This window comes from Palaemon carinicauda, chromosome 14, assembly GCF_036898095.1.
Source record: "Palaemon carinicauda isolate YSFRI2023 chromosome 14, ASM3689809v2, whole genome shotgun sequence".
In the NCBI taxonomy this organism is placed as follows: Eukaryota; Metazoa; Arthropoda; class Malacostraca; order Decapoda; family Palaemonidae; genus Palaemon; species Palaemon carinicauda.
The window spans coordinates 24,334,670-24,353,135 of record NC_090738.1 but is presented as its reverse complement, the minus strand read 5'-3'; the positions used below and the strand labels follow the sequence as shown (position 1 = coordinate 24,353,135).

The window sequence follows — 18,466 nt, the reverse complement described above, 5'->3', positions numbered from 1 at the left end:
GTCGCTTGGTCTTCCTTTTGGGTTGGGGACCCTCCTCACTGGAAAACTTTCTCTTGGTCAACAAGCCCCACTTTTGGAGAAGATTCCTATTCTCCGTGGCAGCTTTGTCGACAACCTCTTTGACCGCTTCGTTTGGGAAGAGGTCTTTTCCCCAGATGTTGGAAGCTATCAGCTTCCTTGGTTCGTGCCTCACCGCAGCCGAGGCGAACACGAACTCTCTACAAGCCCGTCTGGCCTTGATAAAGTTGTACAAGTCTTTGGTGACTATTGCCAAATGAGCTTTGGCAAAGACCATGTACATGTCTGGGGTTTCTGGAACACTTGCCATTGTCTCTAATCCAGTCTGCAGGGACATAGAGGCAGCAAGTCTTTCCTTCGTTTCCTACTCCCTGCGCAGGAGGAAGTCTGACAACTTAGGGAGGTCTTCTCATAACTAACGTCCGGCAATGTCAGCCTCCAACTTCCCGACTGAGAAGGTGCTCTAGACATCCTTCCAGTCTGCATCATCTGATGGTAGGGCAAGGGAAAATGGTCTACACTCTTCAAACGTGGGGCAAGGTTTCCCTGCCTCGACTGCCTTTAAGGCTGCCTTGAACCCTTTTTCCATAAAGGGGAAGGCACGGGAAGAAGCAGCAATGAAGGACGGGTGCTTCTTGCTGAGAGCCGGTACCTTGGAGCTAGTGAAGGCCCTCTCTTTCAAGGTACTGGTGAACAAAGCTTGGGCTTTGGGGAGGTCAAGTATTATGACCTCCTTCGGGTCTGTCTCCTCTTTCAAGGGAGGTTCCATTCCCAGACGAACGTAACAATCAGGATAGGCCCCTTTGCTGGGCCAGAACTGGATGTCCTCTACTGGGACCATACCCAGTTAGTCACAGAGGAAGATCTTCCCTACTGAAATAAGCATGTGTTCAGCATACCTCTAAGGGTTGACATCCGAGAAAGGGGGAAGGTCCTTAACGTTTAGCTTCTTCGGGGCTAAACGGGAAGTCACGAGCTGGTGCATCTCGGTCCGAAGCGAAGCTTCTTTCTCAGATGATTCCTTCTTCTTGTCCTGAAACATAGACAGGAGAGATGTTAGGGTGTGACTTATTGTGTCCAATTGGGGGGCAGAGGAGGTCGACAGGAAGGGCTCAGCCACCGGAGCCGATGAAACCGAAATAATTTTGTTGCCTTCATCGTCGCCCTTAGGAGGTAAGACAGACAGACTCCTGTTCCTGCTCTTCTGCTAGAAGACTCCGTTCCGTCTCCTCGGAAACTACCAACATATTGTCTTCTAGCTGGATGTCCTTCACAGCATCCAAAACTTCACATTTTATCAGAATCTGGACGAGGGGGATCTCAGCTTGAGGTTGAGGGATAACTGCATCCGAAGATGCCTTAGGGAAAAGACAAACTCTCATCCTTTCGTTAGGAAGGTATGGGCCAGTGGCATTCTTTTGAAAACCCGACCCATTTACGCATCTTCTCTCGTGCTGCATCCCTTGACTCAGTTGACTTTTGGTCATCAAAAGCCTCAGTAACCAGATTGAAACATATGTCACATACCTGGAGGTCCCAATACTTAAGAGAGTCCTTCGTCGTCGCGTAGCGCGCGTGGGTCCTGCACATTCCATGGCCGCAGAAGTTCTTACTGCAGACCTTGTTGAGGGATAACTGCATCCGAAGATGCCCTAGGGAAAAGACAAACTCTCATCCTTTCGTTAGGAAGGTATGGGCCAGTGGCATTCTTTTGAAAACCCGACCCATTTACGCAGCTTCTCTCTTGCTGCATCCCTTGACTCAGTTGACTTTTGGTCATCAAAAGCCTCAGTAACCAGATTGAAACATATGTCACATACCTGGAGGTCCCAATACTTAAGAGAGTCCTTCGTCGTCGCGTAGCGCGCGTGGGTCCTGCACATTCCATGGCCGCAGAAGTTCTTACTGCAGACCTTGTTGAGGGATAACTGCATCCGAAGATGCCCTAGGGAAAAGACAAACTCTCATCCTTTCGTTAGGAAGGTATGGGCCAGTGGCATTCTTTTGAAAACCCGACCCATTTACGCAGCTTCTCTCTTGCTGCATCCCTTGACTCAGTTGACTTTTGGTCATCAAAAGCCTCAGTAACCAGATTGAAACATATGTCACATACCTGGAGGTCCCAATACTTAAGAGAGTCCTTCGTCGTCGCGTAGCGCGCGTGGGTCCTGCACATTCCATGGCCGCAGAAGTTCTTACTGCAGAAATGGTTCCCGCACTCGGGATGCTCCTCCTGTAAACAAAGGAAAGGCGGATGGGTATTCGGTGAATTATCTTACAAAATTCATCATACAATGTTATGTATATTTTAGCTTAGGATAGGTAAGCTAGAAAGGAAAGAGGAAAGACTCCTACGTGTGCTTCCTGTTCAGCCAATTGCTATGACCTCCCTCAATATTGAATCTCGGGCATTCTAGGATAGAATTATTAAAGAAGACATTTATACTCAGGATATATGAAGGTGTAACATAACACCGTCTTCAGGAATTCAATATTGGGGATTGAATATAGAGATCACTGAATTTTTTAAAAAAGAATCGCTTTCTTTAACAAGTGGTCTCACAATAGGCTGCCCATGAAACACCTTGTACGTTGGAAAATATATGGGCTACCGTACAGACCTTACAGTGATTATTTATTGCAGTATAGTCAATATCGCAATTTTTTACTGACCACTCCACGGCCATATACTGTAGTACCTGCCGGCATGCGCCGGCATGGTAGTTCCTGGGTTTAAGAAGGTGCACTGCCTTCTAGTGGTAGTAGGTGACAGACCGCTGGCAGTTGCATATCGCCAGCAGCCAGGGGGTTACCGACATTCGGCAGTTCCCCCCAGCAGCCGGAGGTGAGTGAGATGTCGTCAGACAAACATTCGACCGGCTGCCGGCGGCCGGCCGGTGTGTGCCGGCCATTATTGGGTCGCCGATCATCGGCAACCTATAACATTCGGCGGCAGTGCAACCTGACGGCGGTCCACAGTCCCGCCGGCCACCGGCAGCTAGGCCCAGAATACTTGTTGACAGAGAGAGAGAAAGCATGGATAGGAGGGGGAAGCAAAGGCTCAGCCTTGCAGCCCTCCATCCAGAATGAGGGTTCATATGGAAGGGGGAATTACATTCGGGTTTCCATCCAACCACAACCCGGCCGGTACCAGCCGGCAGGGTTATGGAAGGCTGACCAAGAGAACACTGAAGAACACTCGCTAGGGTGGGGGAATCTCTGCCGGCAGCCGACAGAGAACCCGAGCCAATCCAACAATCTACCCGCACTAGGGTCGAATGTAGAATGGTGGCCAAGATGTGTGAAGGCTAGGCCATCACTAAAGGACAGCAAGGGGAGGGGTGAGGGTCCTGTAGGTGAGGTAGTAGCCGGCAGGTTCTACCCCATCTAAAAAGGCTCAGTTCCAGTGTAAGAATAACCCCAAGGGGCCAGGGAATTCAATTCCCTAGTCTGGGGTTAGCCTAATAGGGTGAGACGGCAGCACCCACGCCGCTGTCTCAGGTGTTATGAACAGAGTCTACTGTCGGAGACCCTGGGCAAGAGAAGAATTCAATTCTTCAGCTTAGGTTCTGCCGGCACAGGACGTCTGCTAGGCCGCAGGGAGAAGGCATCATATCAAATAATGCTTTCAGGTGAGGCCTAGGGAGGTCTAGTCTCCTGCATCGGTAGCCTAACCTGACTTAGGAATTCAATTCACCAAGAAAGACTGCCACCGATCACAGACAAATACTCTGATGTTCTGTCTTAAACTCAAAACCGGCCTCTGCGGTTGAGGGAAGGAACAGAAACACCCTAGCTTAGATTTACCCAAATAAAATTTACGGTAAAGACGACTAGGGTTAGTTTAGGCTAACTCAGAGGGAGAGAGACTGCTCTTAAATCTCCCAAGGAGATTAGTATCATCTTAAAAAGAATAGGAGGTGTCAGTCTGATTAGTATTGTCTTAAAAAGAATAGGTGGTGTCAGTCTCCACTTAGTAAGACGATACAAGGGCAATCGGGGACATGTATGAAAGTATACTAAAGCCCCTACGCTAGTAGCCTAGGCGCGGTGAGAATCGGTCACCGAAACACTCTCGTATACTATCTTGGAAGAGGAAAATTTATATACAGTAATATCTTATATGTATAAAATATTGCCTAAAGCTTCAATAAATTAACACACTAAGAAAACTATATCATGCATGAAAGTAAATGAAGGTGCCTAGGCTAGGAAGCCTAGCCTAGCACTAGTGAGGCTCGGTAAATAAATTGCCAAATCCACTGTACAATCGGCATAACATAAAATTTCCAAGCTAAAATTGCTAAATAGCAAAATTTATTAAAGCGAATATATACCGGGAATGTCGTTCTGGCTAACTAAATGGCACATGCATAAAGACGCCATCTGGTTAGGCAACAGCTCTTGTTACGATAATTACGACTTTAATCGAAGAGAAAAACTGGCAAGAGCTTACGTTTATACAAATTAAAGATAATACTCAACTTTCCAGAGGCAGATGAAGCTGGTGAAAGCATCATAGCAGTAAAGATAATCCAAAATAGCAAAAAGCACAGGAAAAACACTGAGCTAGGTACGCTACTTGAGAAAGAATGACAAGATGCCGCCGGGACGTGACGTCATACTGGCGCCCAACTATAGTACATGTAGGAGCGTTGCCTTAATAATGGCCCACCTACAATTCTTGCCACTTTCCCCTCTCGAAGCATAAACGCTATTAGGGGTGTAGATAGCTATGTGGCGTGTCAAGAATACGCCCTCTGATAATATGCGATATCCCTTAAGGCGAAAGCCTAGGATATTCGCGCCAGGAGTTGGAATTCTGGATACCTTAAGTAAAATTCTCTGGGATATATCACTGTAGTTAAATATAATCTAGGAAGTTACTATGAAGGAACTTCCATCAGGATGACATGGCCTGAGCCCAAAAATCTTACTTAGTTTCCTGAGACGAAAATAATATTTCCCACATTGTGAGAATGTCCATTCTCTACAGTACTTACATGGTGATTTTAGTGAACATCTCTTGTCTAAGCAAGAGAGACAAAAGGGATGCGAATCTACTTCTGGCTGGCTCATGACAATACCACAAGGGTAGCCATCCTGACTGAGGCAAGAACGCAAATTCAGAGTCTTACTAGACATAGAGCACTCACTAGTAACTCACAGATAATGAATAGTAACCCAAGTGACTGTGAATAAAGAAAAGACACATAAGTCACAACCACTACACACTAAAAGGGTAAGGGAGTAGAATGTAAAAGTCTCGATTGTAGAGAGGAAGTTAAAGTATATCCTCTAAACTTCGCTACCAGGAGTGTTGTGAGGAAACAACCAAGCGTTATGAACAGGCTTTTTGGGCCACATGCGCAGTGGTTGTTTAGCAACGCTGTATGATGTAATCAATTTTCTTTCACTGTCTGGTTGTAATGAATAAGACTAGGAATAACCCCATATAAATGACTCGGGAGTTTGTATACACATAGGAATAAAGCTTTATTTGGACAAGACCTTGACATAGGAAATTGATAAAGGAAGGGAAAAAATTAGAGTTGACCTACTGTATTAAAAGACAAAAATTATAGGAAAAGATAAAAATGCACCAAAAAGATCATCTTAATCCTTGGAGGCAAAGTGAAGAAATCTAGCAGAATCCAGCACTCTGAGGCTTACTTCAACAGATTCAAAGGGGAAAGTGGTAACCTGGCAGGCATTACAAGGATGTCAGAGAGAATTTAATTTATTCAACTTAACAGAACAATAGTAAAATTAGCACTTACAGAAAAGGCAGAAGCAACCTTATAATGAAGCGAGTGCGAGCATTCTAAATTCAAACTTTCACTAATCTCATAATATAAAAAACAGAAAGAACATTCAAGTTTCATAAATATGACTGGAACACTCAAAACAACAACAGAACTATAATGGGGGATAAAGAAAAAAATATAACAAGTAGTGTCTTGTCTATACTGTACAGTACCCCATTCCTTGACATTTAATTTTGTTAGTCAAGAATTACTACTAAATATAACCACTCCTCTATATCTAAACACTGTTTATAGTGGAAGATTATAATAGGAAAGCGATAATATATTTCTATCTATAGTACAATAAAAGAAATGGGACTTGCCTTCATCTGTGAATCCAAAATGTCTCTCTCATGTTCCTGACTGGGACTGGAAATGTTCTTTACCTTTTCATTACCAGGGTCATCTAACATAAAACAAATAAAAAATAATAAGGTTAAATATTACAAAACAAATCATTCAATAGGTATTTGTTTACAAGAGCGCGCTCTCCATTTACTCCAAAATTATGCATTCCTGCAGCTCTCCTCTTTTTGTACAGTAATTAGGAGGTTCTTTAAATACAGGGAAAGCAAAAAATTATATTTTCATAATAAAATAAATTTTTGAACAAACTTACCTGGTAGTTATATATACAGTGGTACCTCTACATACGAATGTCCCAACATACGAAGTAAAATTCGACCAAATTTCTGCCTCGACATCCAAAGTGTTGCTCCAACATACGAAGTAAACATTACGCCATTGAGCGTTGAGTGCTCAGTTCTCTGTTCTTGTGTGTATCGTGTGGTTGTCCTCTGTTTGGTCTGTTATTAACAGTGCTTATTTTCTTCCTTTTCTCACATTTCCTTTTTGATTTTACCTATAATCATGGTGCCTAAGAAACTAAGTTTCAGTACGGGAAGAAGGAAATTCTTTCATTAGAATTGAAGCAAGAAATTATAGAAAAACATGAGAGCAGTGTGCATGCGAGTGATACTGTATGGCTAAACAATATAGCCGGAATAGGCCTATGATCTCGAGGATCATCAAGCTGAAGGCAGCCATTAAAGCAAATAACCATTGAAGGGGATCACCATTGTTACAAGACATCGTAGCAATACCCTGGAAGAGATAGAACGCCTTTTGTTGATAGGGATAAAGGACAAAGAGATTGTTGGCAATGATCATTTGTGAGAAGGGCCAGCGTGATGAACAGAATGAAAGAAAAAAGTGAAGCAAAGAAAACCATGATAGCATTAACAAGCTCTTTTAAATAAGACTTCTCTCTTTTTCTGTTTCTCTCTAAACATAGCATTAACATGTTCTTTAAATAAAATTCTTTCTCTCTCTCTCTCTCTCTCTCTCTCTCTCTCTCTCTCTCTCTCTCTCTTCGTTCGTCTTCGCTGTTATAGTGCTAGATACGTCTATTATTTTTTTTTCCGAGAGAGAGAGAGAGAGAGAGAGAGAGAGAGAGAGAGAGAGAGAGAGAGAGAGAGAGATTAAACAAAAATGTGTTTAAAGTAACATATGATTTTTAACAGCGTCAACGAGTTGAAAAACAAATGTAACTAAGAAAGTAATAACAGATAATCTGAATTCCTTTATTAACTAAAACAAATATTGATACAAACACACTCGTGTGCGTATGCAAAAACACACACACACAGGTGCAAGAATTGCTACACAGTAAGAGAGACGGTCGGGGAGGAGGTAGAGATGGTGACTGCGATAACATACCGTAACTCGTCACTGAAAGTGATGAAAATAAATAATCAAAAGAAAAAAAATGTAAAAAATATGAAATATAAAAATAAAAAAAAATAAATAAGCTAAGTTAGATTAAAATTTCCGTAGTGTAAGTTACGGTATGTTATCGCAGTCACCATCTCTACCTCCTCGTCGATCGTGTCTCCTCATGCGTGTGTGTGTTTGCGCATACGCACACGAGTGTGTTTGTATCAATATTTGTTTTAGTTAATAAAGGAATTCAGATTCGCTGATATTGTTTTTTTAGTTACAGTTAACTGTCTTTCAACTCGTTAACACTGTTAAAATTCATATGTACACAACACATTTTTGTTTAATCTATCTATCTATCTATCTATCTCTCTCTCTCTCTCTCTCTCTCTCTCTCTCTCTCTCTCTCTCTCTCTCTCTCTCTCTCTCTCAGAAAAAATTAATAGACGTCTCTAACACTAACAGTGAAGAAGAACAAAAAGAGAGAGAGAGAGAGAGAGAGAGAGAGAGAGAGAGAGAGAGAGAGAGAGAGAGAGAGAGAGAGAGAGAGAACATGTTAACACCATGTCTACCTTCTCGCCGATCGTCCATCTCCTCCTGGCGTAGCAAATCCTACACCTGCGTTAGCCTGTCTCTAAGGTAAAGTGGCAATAAAACACATTTTTTATTTATTATTTCTTTATAATTATCTTTCTAAACTTCATCGGTATCACACTGTTAACTCCGGTTCTGGACGCCTGCTTGATCTCTGTTTGTACCGGAGGTCCGGTAGCAAAGGCCCGTCATCGTGATATCGTGACCGTCTCCGGTACGATAACATTAACCTCAATGAATGAGTTATCTCCAGTGAAGCCGGAGATACGATGAAAACGGGGGCCGTAACGGTGTAATTGTGATCAAACATGACAAAGGTTCGTGTGTAAAAGGCTTCAGCCGGAGTCCGAGTGCCGGATTTCACCGTTGCACTCCAAAAATCTGCTCCGGAACGATAACTAGTTCTCACCCAATGAGTATCCATTATAGCGGAGCATAACTCAAGGCGGAGCTAAGCATAACTCAAGGCGGAGCTAAGGGTGTCTGTATAAAACGACCCCAATTAATGACTCATACACTAACGTACCTAATAATAGTGTTAGCTATATTAACAGTAACCACATCAATAAATCGTTTATAATATTAAACGTACTATCATCAACTCTGATACTGAGAGGAGGCCTGAATAACTCGTGATCGTATAAAAACGGAGAACGGGAAATTCACCTCTCTTACTCAAAGAAAACGAGAGAAAGGAAAACTCATACCTGTAGAACAGGAAACGAGCACTCTATGCTTTCGCTCTCAAGGTTACATAATAAAAACTAACATCACACAATAAAATAAGAAAATTAATAAAATTGATTGCTTTTTCTTAGTAATAGTAATAACGAAGAATAACGACAACGTAACAAATAAACAAGGATATAGTCTAAAACGAACCCTCCTGGGTACAAATTAACAGACTAAATCGCTAAACTTTAAATCGCTACTATACTTTAAAACTCTATCTTTAAATCGCTATTCTTCGTAGGTCCAAATTGGACTTGCAAGCAAATAAATACCATAGTAAAAACTAATAATAATTAATGATAACACAAAAGGCCATAAAACGTAAGTGATATAACCTAGCTGACAGAGTACCAGATGGGCAAAAATAACTAGAAAATTACCGAAGCGAACATACCCAAAATGGCTGCCGATACCTCGGCAGGACAATCGCTTCCAAAAGTAAAACCACCATATTGGAAACAGAACAAATGCCCGGTACTGCCAAAAGCTGCCAAAACAAACTATGGTACTTAACATTGGTAAGGGTGAAGTAGCAACGTCAGTCATGTTGAAATAACGAGAAACTCTTCGAAAAAAACACTGTGCCCAAAAAACTCGACTTGTTTGCAAGTCCAATATCAGAAGGATGCCCTAGAGGGCGCGCGTGGTAGGTGTCGTTGGGGAGTTCAACTATGTTCTCTAGGGCCTGTCGCGGCCCTCCCCATTGATGAAGGGATTATCTAAATGGAAGACAACCTGTGAATAGTGGTTTTTCACACGCCTTTGTTTAATACACGACACCTACAAGGTGTTCGCGCGAGGGTTGTAACCTCTGCATTCCATGCTTTTATCTTTCTCTAGTATATTTGGAAGATTTATATTAGGAAAGGTATAAGGAAGGACCTTTCTCACCGGGCGTCACAGGCCTCTTCCCAGAAATAGATTTTTCCTTCGTCAAAATCCCTTTTTTACATGCTTCTTTCATATTATGCAGTTATGTTATTGTTATGTGTAATTATGTGTACCCATTTATTAAGGATTTATTATGGGTTTTTAGGCTGAGGAACGAATTAACTGAATTACCATGTATTCTTATGGGAAAATTCGTTTCTACATCCGAAGTCGGTTGTGGAACGAATTAAATTCGTATGTAGAGGTACCACTGTATAGCTTAGTCCCTGACTTCATGGCAGAATTTCAAAACTCACGGCAATCGCCAATTGGGTAGCCAGGTATACCCTCTGTGCGCCCTCTACCCAGGTACCTGGAACCATTCCAACTATTCCTCAGATCTTCTATGTCCTTGGTGTCTAGAGGGGAGGAGGGTGGGAACTAAAATATATATAACTACCAGGTAAGTATGTTCAAAAATTCATTCTATTAAGAAAATATCATTAAACATCTGACTTACCTGGTAGTTATAGATAGCTGATTGACACCTTTAGTGGAGGGTTAGAGACAGCCAACATTGTTGGAATTTACCTAAGAGTTAATAAACAAGCTTAAGGGTTCGTACCTGTTAAGGAATCTGACTTCAATGAACTCCTGCCTCATTATGTCCGCTTTCCTTAAGAGATCCAGCGATCCACCCAGGGGGCTGAAGACCTCTAGGAGCTGTCAAACCAGTGTATAGCCTTTATGTGACAGGACCTCCACCAATACCCTTGTTCCAGGCACTCCCAAGGAACAAGCTGACCACCTGACTGCAAATCAATGATTGTGGAAGACTGCGTCCAATCTCCACGAACAACCATAAAACCACAACAGTTCCAAGGGAAGAAAAAGGGTATTAGGTTATGGGAATGTAGTGGTAGATCCTTCCCCCACTACTGCACCTGCTGCTACGAATGGTCCCAGGGTGTAGCAGTCCTCGTAAAGAGTCTGAACTTGTTTCAGATAGTGTGAGGCAAACACAGATTTGCTCCTCCAGAATGTTGTGTCCATGATGCTCTGCAAGGACCTATTCTATTTGAAGGCTACAGAGGTTGCTACAGCTCTAACCTCATGTACCTTCACCTTCAAAAGCTTGAGGTCAGCCTCACTACAATGTGAATGAGCTTCCCTTATTAAGAGCATGATGAAGAAGGATAGCGCATTCTTAAGACATTTGTAGCGAAGGCTTTTTGACTGAGCACCAAAGTGCTTCTGACTTACCCCGTAAATTCTTCATTCTTTCCAGGTAGAACTTCAGGGCTCTTACTGGACACAGGACCTTCTCCAACTCCTCTCCACCCAAATCTGAAAGGTTCGGAATCTCAAAAGCTTTGGGCCAGGGTTGTGAAGGGCGTTCGTTCTTAGCAAGAAAACCTAGCTGTAAGGAGTAGATAGTCTTGTTATCTCTAAAACCTACATTTTTGTTGAAGGCATGAATTTCACCGACCCTTTTTGCTGTCGCCAAACTTGAGGCAGACGGAAAATCCCGAAAAGCTCGACTCCGAATCTCTATCCCCAAGTACAGAATCTCTTGGGATGGCATCAGTTGCAACTTGTCCCTGTTTATCAGAAGAACCAGTTCCTCTGATAAATTCAACGTCATCTGCAGATCCTCCAAGCAGCGATCGTAGGAATGAGCTCTGAGGAGCCAGTCGTCCAGATACAGAGAGGCCCTCATACCTCTTGAATGCAGCATTCCTGCTACATTTGACATTAACTTTGTAAAGATTTGGGGCGCTTTCCTTAGGCCGAAACAAAGAGCCCGAAACTGGAATACTGTACCTCCTCTTTGTACATGAACCTCAGGTATTTCTTGAAGTCCGGATGGATGGGGATGTGAAAATACGCATCCTGAAGGTCTAACGAGACCATACGGTCGTCCTTTCTGACTGCTGCTAGGACTGATTTCGTTGTTTCCATAGTGAACTTTGTCTTCCGTACGAAGACGTTGAGTGAACTCACATCCAGGACTGGTCTCCATCCCCCCGAGTTCTTGGGAACCAGGAACAAGCGGTTGTAAAATCCTGGTGACCCTAAATCTCGTACCCTCTCTATTGCCTCCTTCTCTGATAAGAGCGACATTTGCTGTTGCATCGCCTTATCTTTGATTCTTCTCTGTATCTGGCCGAGAGGTCTATCGGAGTTACTACAAAAGGAGGTTTTCCTATGAAAGGGATTTTGTATCCCACCTTGAGTAACTGGACGGACCAAAGGTCTGCTCCTCTCCTCTCCCATACTTGCCAAAAGTTGGTTAGTCTGGCTCCTACCACTGTCTAAAGGCGAATGCAGTCAGACCCTGCTTCGACCTAGTCTCGAGCCTCTCCTCTTCGCTCTCCTTCCCTCGGGTCTGGTACTACCTCTGAAGAAGGTTTTCCCCCAAAAGGGCTGAGAAAACTGATGGGATGGTGCTTCCTCCTTAGGCTTACAACTCGAGAAGGATGTAGGCAGACCCTCCCTTGCTGTCTTAGACAATAAATCCTGTGTGGCCTTTTGGGCTAACGCGAAAGAGACTTCTCTGACCAGTTCTTGCGGGAAAAGGAGCGAAGAAAGAGGTGCATACAGTAACTCCGACTTCTGCATGGGCGTAACCCCATTTGCCAAAAAAGCGCACATTTGGGCTCTTTTCAGGACACCCACCGAGAAAAGAGCCGCTAACTCGTTGGACCCATCTCTCAAAGCCTTGTCCATACAAGACATAATGTGGACGAGGCCTTCTGTGTCCACATCCTTCAATGAATACAACTTTTTCCCCAAGGCTCCTAGAGTCCAGTCGAGGAAATTAAACACCTCAAAGGCTCTGAAAATGCCTTTGAGAAGGTGATCCAACTCCGAAGTCGACCAAAACACTTTAGTTCTCCTCATGGCTGTACGACGAGGGGCATCCACCAGACTCGAGAAGTCCCCTTGGGCAGAGGCAGGGACTCCCAAGGCCGAGAGCTTCTCCAGCCTCGTACCAAACGCTCGATCTGGATGCTAATCTGGCCGGGGGAAAGGAAAAAGTAGTTTTTCCCTGGTCCTTCTTAGATTGCATCCAGTCCCCCATTATCTTTAAGGCTCTCTTAGAAGAGCGAGACAACACCATCTTCATAAAATGGGACTCCTTCGAAGCTTTCCCGAGCGTAAACTCTGAAGGCGGGGAACAAGAAGCAACAGGAACAAAGTTTTCAGGAAAAACTTCAGAAAAAACTCTCAAAGTCTTTTCAAGTCTGCCGACGAATGTTGGTTCTTCGGGTCCTCTTCTTCCGACACCTCCTCTGAGGGCTAACTAGGGGAAAGGTGACAATCGTTGTTCCCTTCTTCTGACAGGTATCGTATCGAAGTAGAGACATCCTGTTTCCTCAGAGTCAACACCTTTTTATCATGACTTCTGGCGTCATGGCGTCCAATATCAGGACGCCTGGCGTCACGGTGTTCCAAAACTTGACGCTCGGAGCCATGACGTCAGTGTTCTCGACGTTCGGTTTCATGACGTCCGAGGTTTTGACGCTCAGCGTCCCGACGTCCAACTTCTTGACGCTCGGCGTCATGACTTCCAGCTTCCCGACACTTGGCATGATGTTCAACCTTTCGACACTTGGCTTTCTGAGGCTTGGCGTCAAGGCGTGAAGATTCTTGACGCTCGGCATCTTGTTGAGCAACTCTTTTCTTGTCTGTGGGCTGCCAGACCTTCATGAGGGAGGAGTTTCTGCTGCATATCTTGCTGTACGCTTCAGTTCGGAGCAACTTGTTACTGTGGACAAACAGGAGACGCTGCTTCCTCAACTAGTTCTCCCTCCACGTCGCTCAAGGAAACTGCAGAATGTTCAGAAGACAAGTACCAATCCGAAGGGGGAAGAGGAGCATGTACAGAGATCATGCCAGCCTCCGATAACTGTTTATTTCCAACCGATGGGATGGCCGCCTGACATCTTCCAACTTCCTTTAATCTCCTACCGAAGTAAATGGCCGCTTGGCAGGAGAACTTTCCTCGGAGCAGGAAGGAAAACGCTCCGGACTGCTCCAATGGCTGCAACCTGGCGCCTGAGGCATCATAACACGACGCTGCTCAACAGCGGAAAATTTCCTCGAGAGGTCTCAATGAAAGACACCAGCCCCATCTGGGCGCTGCGTCATCCAATGAAAAAGAAAACACTTTCACCTCACCTTTCCCATGGCAAGGGCGAGCGTCCTGGGAAGCGTCAACAGGTACGCTCGAGGGGACGACTGCTCGGGAGCTAACGCCTCTCGCCTCCCTTCGCCTGTCGACATTCCTTCTCCCAGGGATTGGGGAGCTTGGAAGAGGTCTAGGGCTAAAAGAACGACAGGTCCAAGCAGCCGCACCCTCCACTGCACTGATTTTAGCACTGACACTTGCACTCTTTAACTCCTTCACATCGGACCATAATTTAGTCCTATCCGCTGCGAGCGACTCCAATGTCTCGCCCAGGGCTTGAATGGCCACCATCATGTCCTTAAGAGTTGGCTCATTAGATCTAACAGTAGTGGGATCTGGAACTACCACTACAGGGGGAGGGGAACAATCCCTAAATGAACGAGACAAACTTTTACTTCTCCTGATCCTATCCCTTTCAAGCTTACGAGTGTAGCAGTCATACTCCAACCACTCACACTCAGTCAAAATTACACATTCATCACAACGATCATCCAACTTGCAACATTTACCTCTACATTTCACACAAATGGAGTGGGAATCTACAGAGGCTTTAGCAAGCTGGGTCTTACAACCTCTCACACACCTAATACTCGAAGAGGAGTCAGACATTATGAAAAAATCAAAAGAGAGATCAAAACCAGCCAGGGTCAAACCAACAATATCTAATCAGGACCAAGAAAATACTGTACCAAAAAACAAATCCAAAACGAGCGAAAGCCAAAGCCAAAGTGTACTTCACCAAAATAACTGCAAATAACAGGCTACAGCGAGCGAAATTCCAACGATGCCATCGGTGAGGCGGCAAGGAAGATCTAAGGAATAGTTGGAATGGTTCCAGGTACCTGGGTAGAGGGCGCACAGATGGTACACCTGGCTACCCAATCGGCGATTTCCGCGAGTTTTGAAATTCTGCCATGACGTCAGGGACTAAGCTATATACAGTATATAACTACCAGGTAAGTCAGTTGTTTAAAAATAGCAAGATATATTGCATAGGGGGGGAGGGGGAGGGGGAGAGGTCGGTTGAGGAGGTACTAAATGACCTGGAACCAACATCGTCAACATAGTCAAACAAAGAGAAGTTCCTGACGTCAGAGTACATTTGGTATACATTCAAAATATATACTAAATTAAAAATGGATCAATTCCTTGTGTCATTATTTGTGAATTGTATATTTTATTTGGTAAATACTTGACAAAAAATATTTTTTTTTTTAAAGAAACTTTAAAGAGAATGACCATTTTGCAGCTTATGACTGTTTTCATTGGCGGGAAACTGGTAGGTATCCTTAAGCAGTGGTCATTAGATAGCGTTAGTTTAGCAAAACGTCGTCTGGGAAAACTAGTCACTCTCAAAATAGTTTCTTTAAAAAATACACTTTAATAAGATTTATTATCAAATATTGATCAAATATAATATACACATTTCACAAATAGTGACACTTTTAGTAATTGATCCCTTTTTAATTTAGCATATATTTTGAAAATATACCAAATGTACGCTGACGTCACGAACTTCTCTGTTTGACTATGTTAACGATGTTGGTTCCAGATCGTTTAGTACCTCCTAAATGTGTCCCCCCCCCCCCCCCTGTGCAATATATCTTGCTATTTATTGCTATCCCAGTATTTAAAGAACCTCTTAATTACTGTACAAAAAGAGGAGAGCTGCAGGTATGCATAATTTTGGAGTAAAAGGAGAGCGCGCTCTTGTAAACAAATACCCATTCAATATATCTCTATCTCTCATTTAGTTCACCAAATAGGGAAAAGCAGCTTCTCTCATTTAGTTCTTACCAAATACTGTACAGGTATAAGCAGCTAAAATAGTTTGGGATGGAGTTGATCCACCTTCTGGACTTTAAAACACAGACTTTAAGATCAAGATGCTTACATGAGTGTGAACTACATTTACCAATGCAAAACAACAGCCCAGGAATGTAAAAAAAAACAACAAACATTCCTGAATAAAATGTAGAAAAAAGGGACCTAACAAAAATACACTATTGAAATTCTTCAACACTCCAAAATCAAATAAATATTGCAGTCATCTGATTAGGATATTTGAACAGTCGACTACAACATAAGGCACATTGTTAAATAAAAAACATACCCCCAAAATATCACATTATAGTAGCTGATCTCATAAACAATTATAATAAGACATTAGTAATACCTGCAAACAAAGATGGTGGCAGTGCATCAGCTGATGAAGAACTAGCTGTAACTGTGGAAGGAACAGCTTCTGAAGTGCACACCAAAATCTCACCAATGCCTGTTCCATTTTCCTCTTTGCTATTCTGTATGTAAAAATGGGCACTCTTTAATAGCAAGAAATTAACATTTCAAAATAATCTACAGTTGTGACATATACTGTAGCATAGCAATTATCCTTAAATATAATGGCATTTGAAAATTACAAATGTTACATAGTATTTCCTATTAAATATGGTCCTTCAGGAAATCCTGAGTTAAACCAAATATTAATTCATAAAATGAAAAAATAACTTACTCTTACTTACTATTATGATATTAAGGAATGAAATGACATTCATTTCCAGTGACTCCGAAATGGAAATGTTCAAATCTGGTAAACAATTCAGTGGGCGACCACGTGCTATTAATCCTAAGAACTGGCTTCCTTCCTCCTGTTAAAACAATGCATCATGTATTTTCACAATTGAAAATAAAACTGCCCATATAAACTTAAAATAACTGAACCACGTAAAAATATACGATCAAAATATTTAACTCTCATGGGCACTGACAAACAATTTCTTAAAATAAAATTAAACTACAGTGATCAAATTGAAGATGTATTGAATTAAAGATAGATAAGACTGGCGAGATCTAACCGAGGCCCTTGGTGTCAATAAGTATAGGAGGTAATGATGATGATGATGATGATAAAATTGAAAATCTTTATAAAATGGTGATCATTTGATTTACCAAAATGGGCAAAGATTGATAAGATTTCCCAGATCTACAGTAACCTGAATTTCCAAAACTGGACACTTTCTGTTGTTTCAAGTTTGGACATCCTATCAAAATGTTGATCTACTCAGCATACAGCAATTTGGGTCTCGTGAGTTAGTGTATATGAATACATTATTCTCAGATCAGAACTATAGTGATCTGTTTGCAGATAAAATAAACTTTCAAGTGCAAATATTTCACTAAAAAAAGTAAAATTACCTTTTTTTAACAGTATTCATTTTCCCAATTAGTCATTTACTAAAGTTCATTCATTTTAACATACAATAATTTTCTGCAGGAAAGGCTACATTTAACAATCCCTGGTATAGGCATCTTTTTCTGCTTTATTATTATTATCATTATTATTATTATTATGCCCCTGTGGCCACGGGGGCATAAAAAAAAAATTAGAATAGCGCCAACGTATCCCTGCGTGTCGTGAGAGGTGACTAAAGGGACGGGAGGAGGAGGCTGGGAACCCCTCTCCTGTATTATAATCCTGTGAGACATCAAAGAGGTGGAGCTGGGGGGAGAGTGACTGCTCCCCGCACTCTAGTTTTGGGGTGTTTGAATGTGCATGAATGTAGTACGATAGAGTAAAAGATGCGAGATTGGAAGTATGTTAAGGAATAGAAGGATGGATGTACAGTATTGGGTTTGTGTAAGGCAAAGATAAAAGGGAAATGTGAAGTGATGTTTGGTGAAATGTCTGGTAGAGTGTCTGGGATTGAAAGGGGAAGAGCAAGAGAAGGTGTGGTTTTATTGCCAAGTGAATGGATGACAGGTAAAGTAGTGGAATGGAAAGGGATGACATCTAGGTTAATGTGGGTACGGGTTAAGTTGGGTAGGGAATGTTGGGCTTTTATCAGTACTTATGGGCCAGGTTGTGAGAAAAGTGAAAAAGAGCGGAATGAGTTCTGGAATGAATTAAAGCGCAAGGTAAGTGAGGCAAAGGAGGCGGCTGAACTGAGGTGAGGTCAGGGATTGGGTCATTCATATGAAGAGAATAAGTAGTAGTTTTGGAAAGAAGTGAAGAGAGTAAGGAAGGCTGGTTCAAGAATTGAAGACAGTGAAATATGGAAAAGTAAAGTTGTTAAAAGGAGAGGCGGCAAGGAACAGGTGGGGCGGAATATTTTGAAAGTTTACTGAATGTTGAGGATAATAGGGAGGCAGATATAATGGCTGTTGCAGGTGTTGAGGTGCCGGTAATGGGAGATGAGAATGGGAGAGATTACAAGAGAGGATGTGAGGAGAGCACTAGATGAAATGAGAATAGGAAAAGCATCTGGTATGGATGGTGTGAGAGCTGACATGTTGAAGGAAGGGGGTGTGACTGTACTTGATTGGTTGGTGAGATTGTTTAATGTGTGTTTTGTGTTGTCAATGGTACCAGTAGATTGGGTTTGTGGTTGTATTGTACCACTATATAAGGGTAAGGGAGATGTGCATGAGTGTTGTAATTCAAGGGGTATTAGTTTGTTGAGTGTAGTTGGAAAACTTTATGGGAGAGTACTGATTATTAGGATTAAGGATAAAACAGAGAATGCAATCTTAG

The 18,466-nt window shown here is 42.6% G+C and overlaps 1 protein-coding gene across 3 annotated transcripts in view; it reads right to left on the bottom strand.

Moving 5' to 3' along the window:
* LOC137653488 (E3 ubiquitin-protein ligase TTC3-like) overlaps positions 1-18,466 on the bottom strand; it is a 216,890-nt gene that overhangs the window by 101,897 nt on the left and 96,527 nt on the right. For all 3 annotated transcript variants that reach the window (XM_068386934.1, XM_068386932.1, XM_068386933.1), the window contains 3 exons: positions 16,458-16,583; positions 16,112-16,235; positions 6,149-6,231 (listed from right to left, as the gene is read on the bottom strand). In XM_068386934.1, coding sequence (XP_068243035.1) covers positions 6,149-6,231; positions 16,112-16,235; positions 16,458-16,583 — 333 coding nt within the window. The remainder of the gene's footprint in view (positions 1-6,148; positions 6,232-16,111; positions 16,236-16,457; positions 16,584-18,466) is intronic.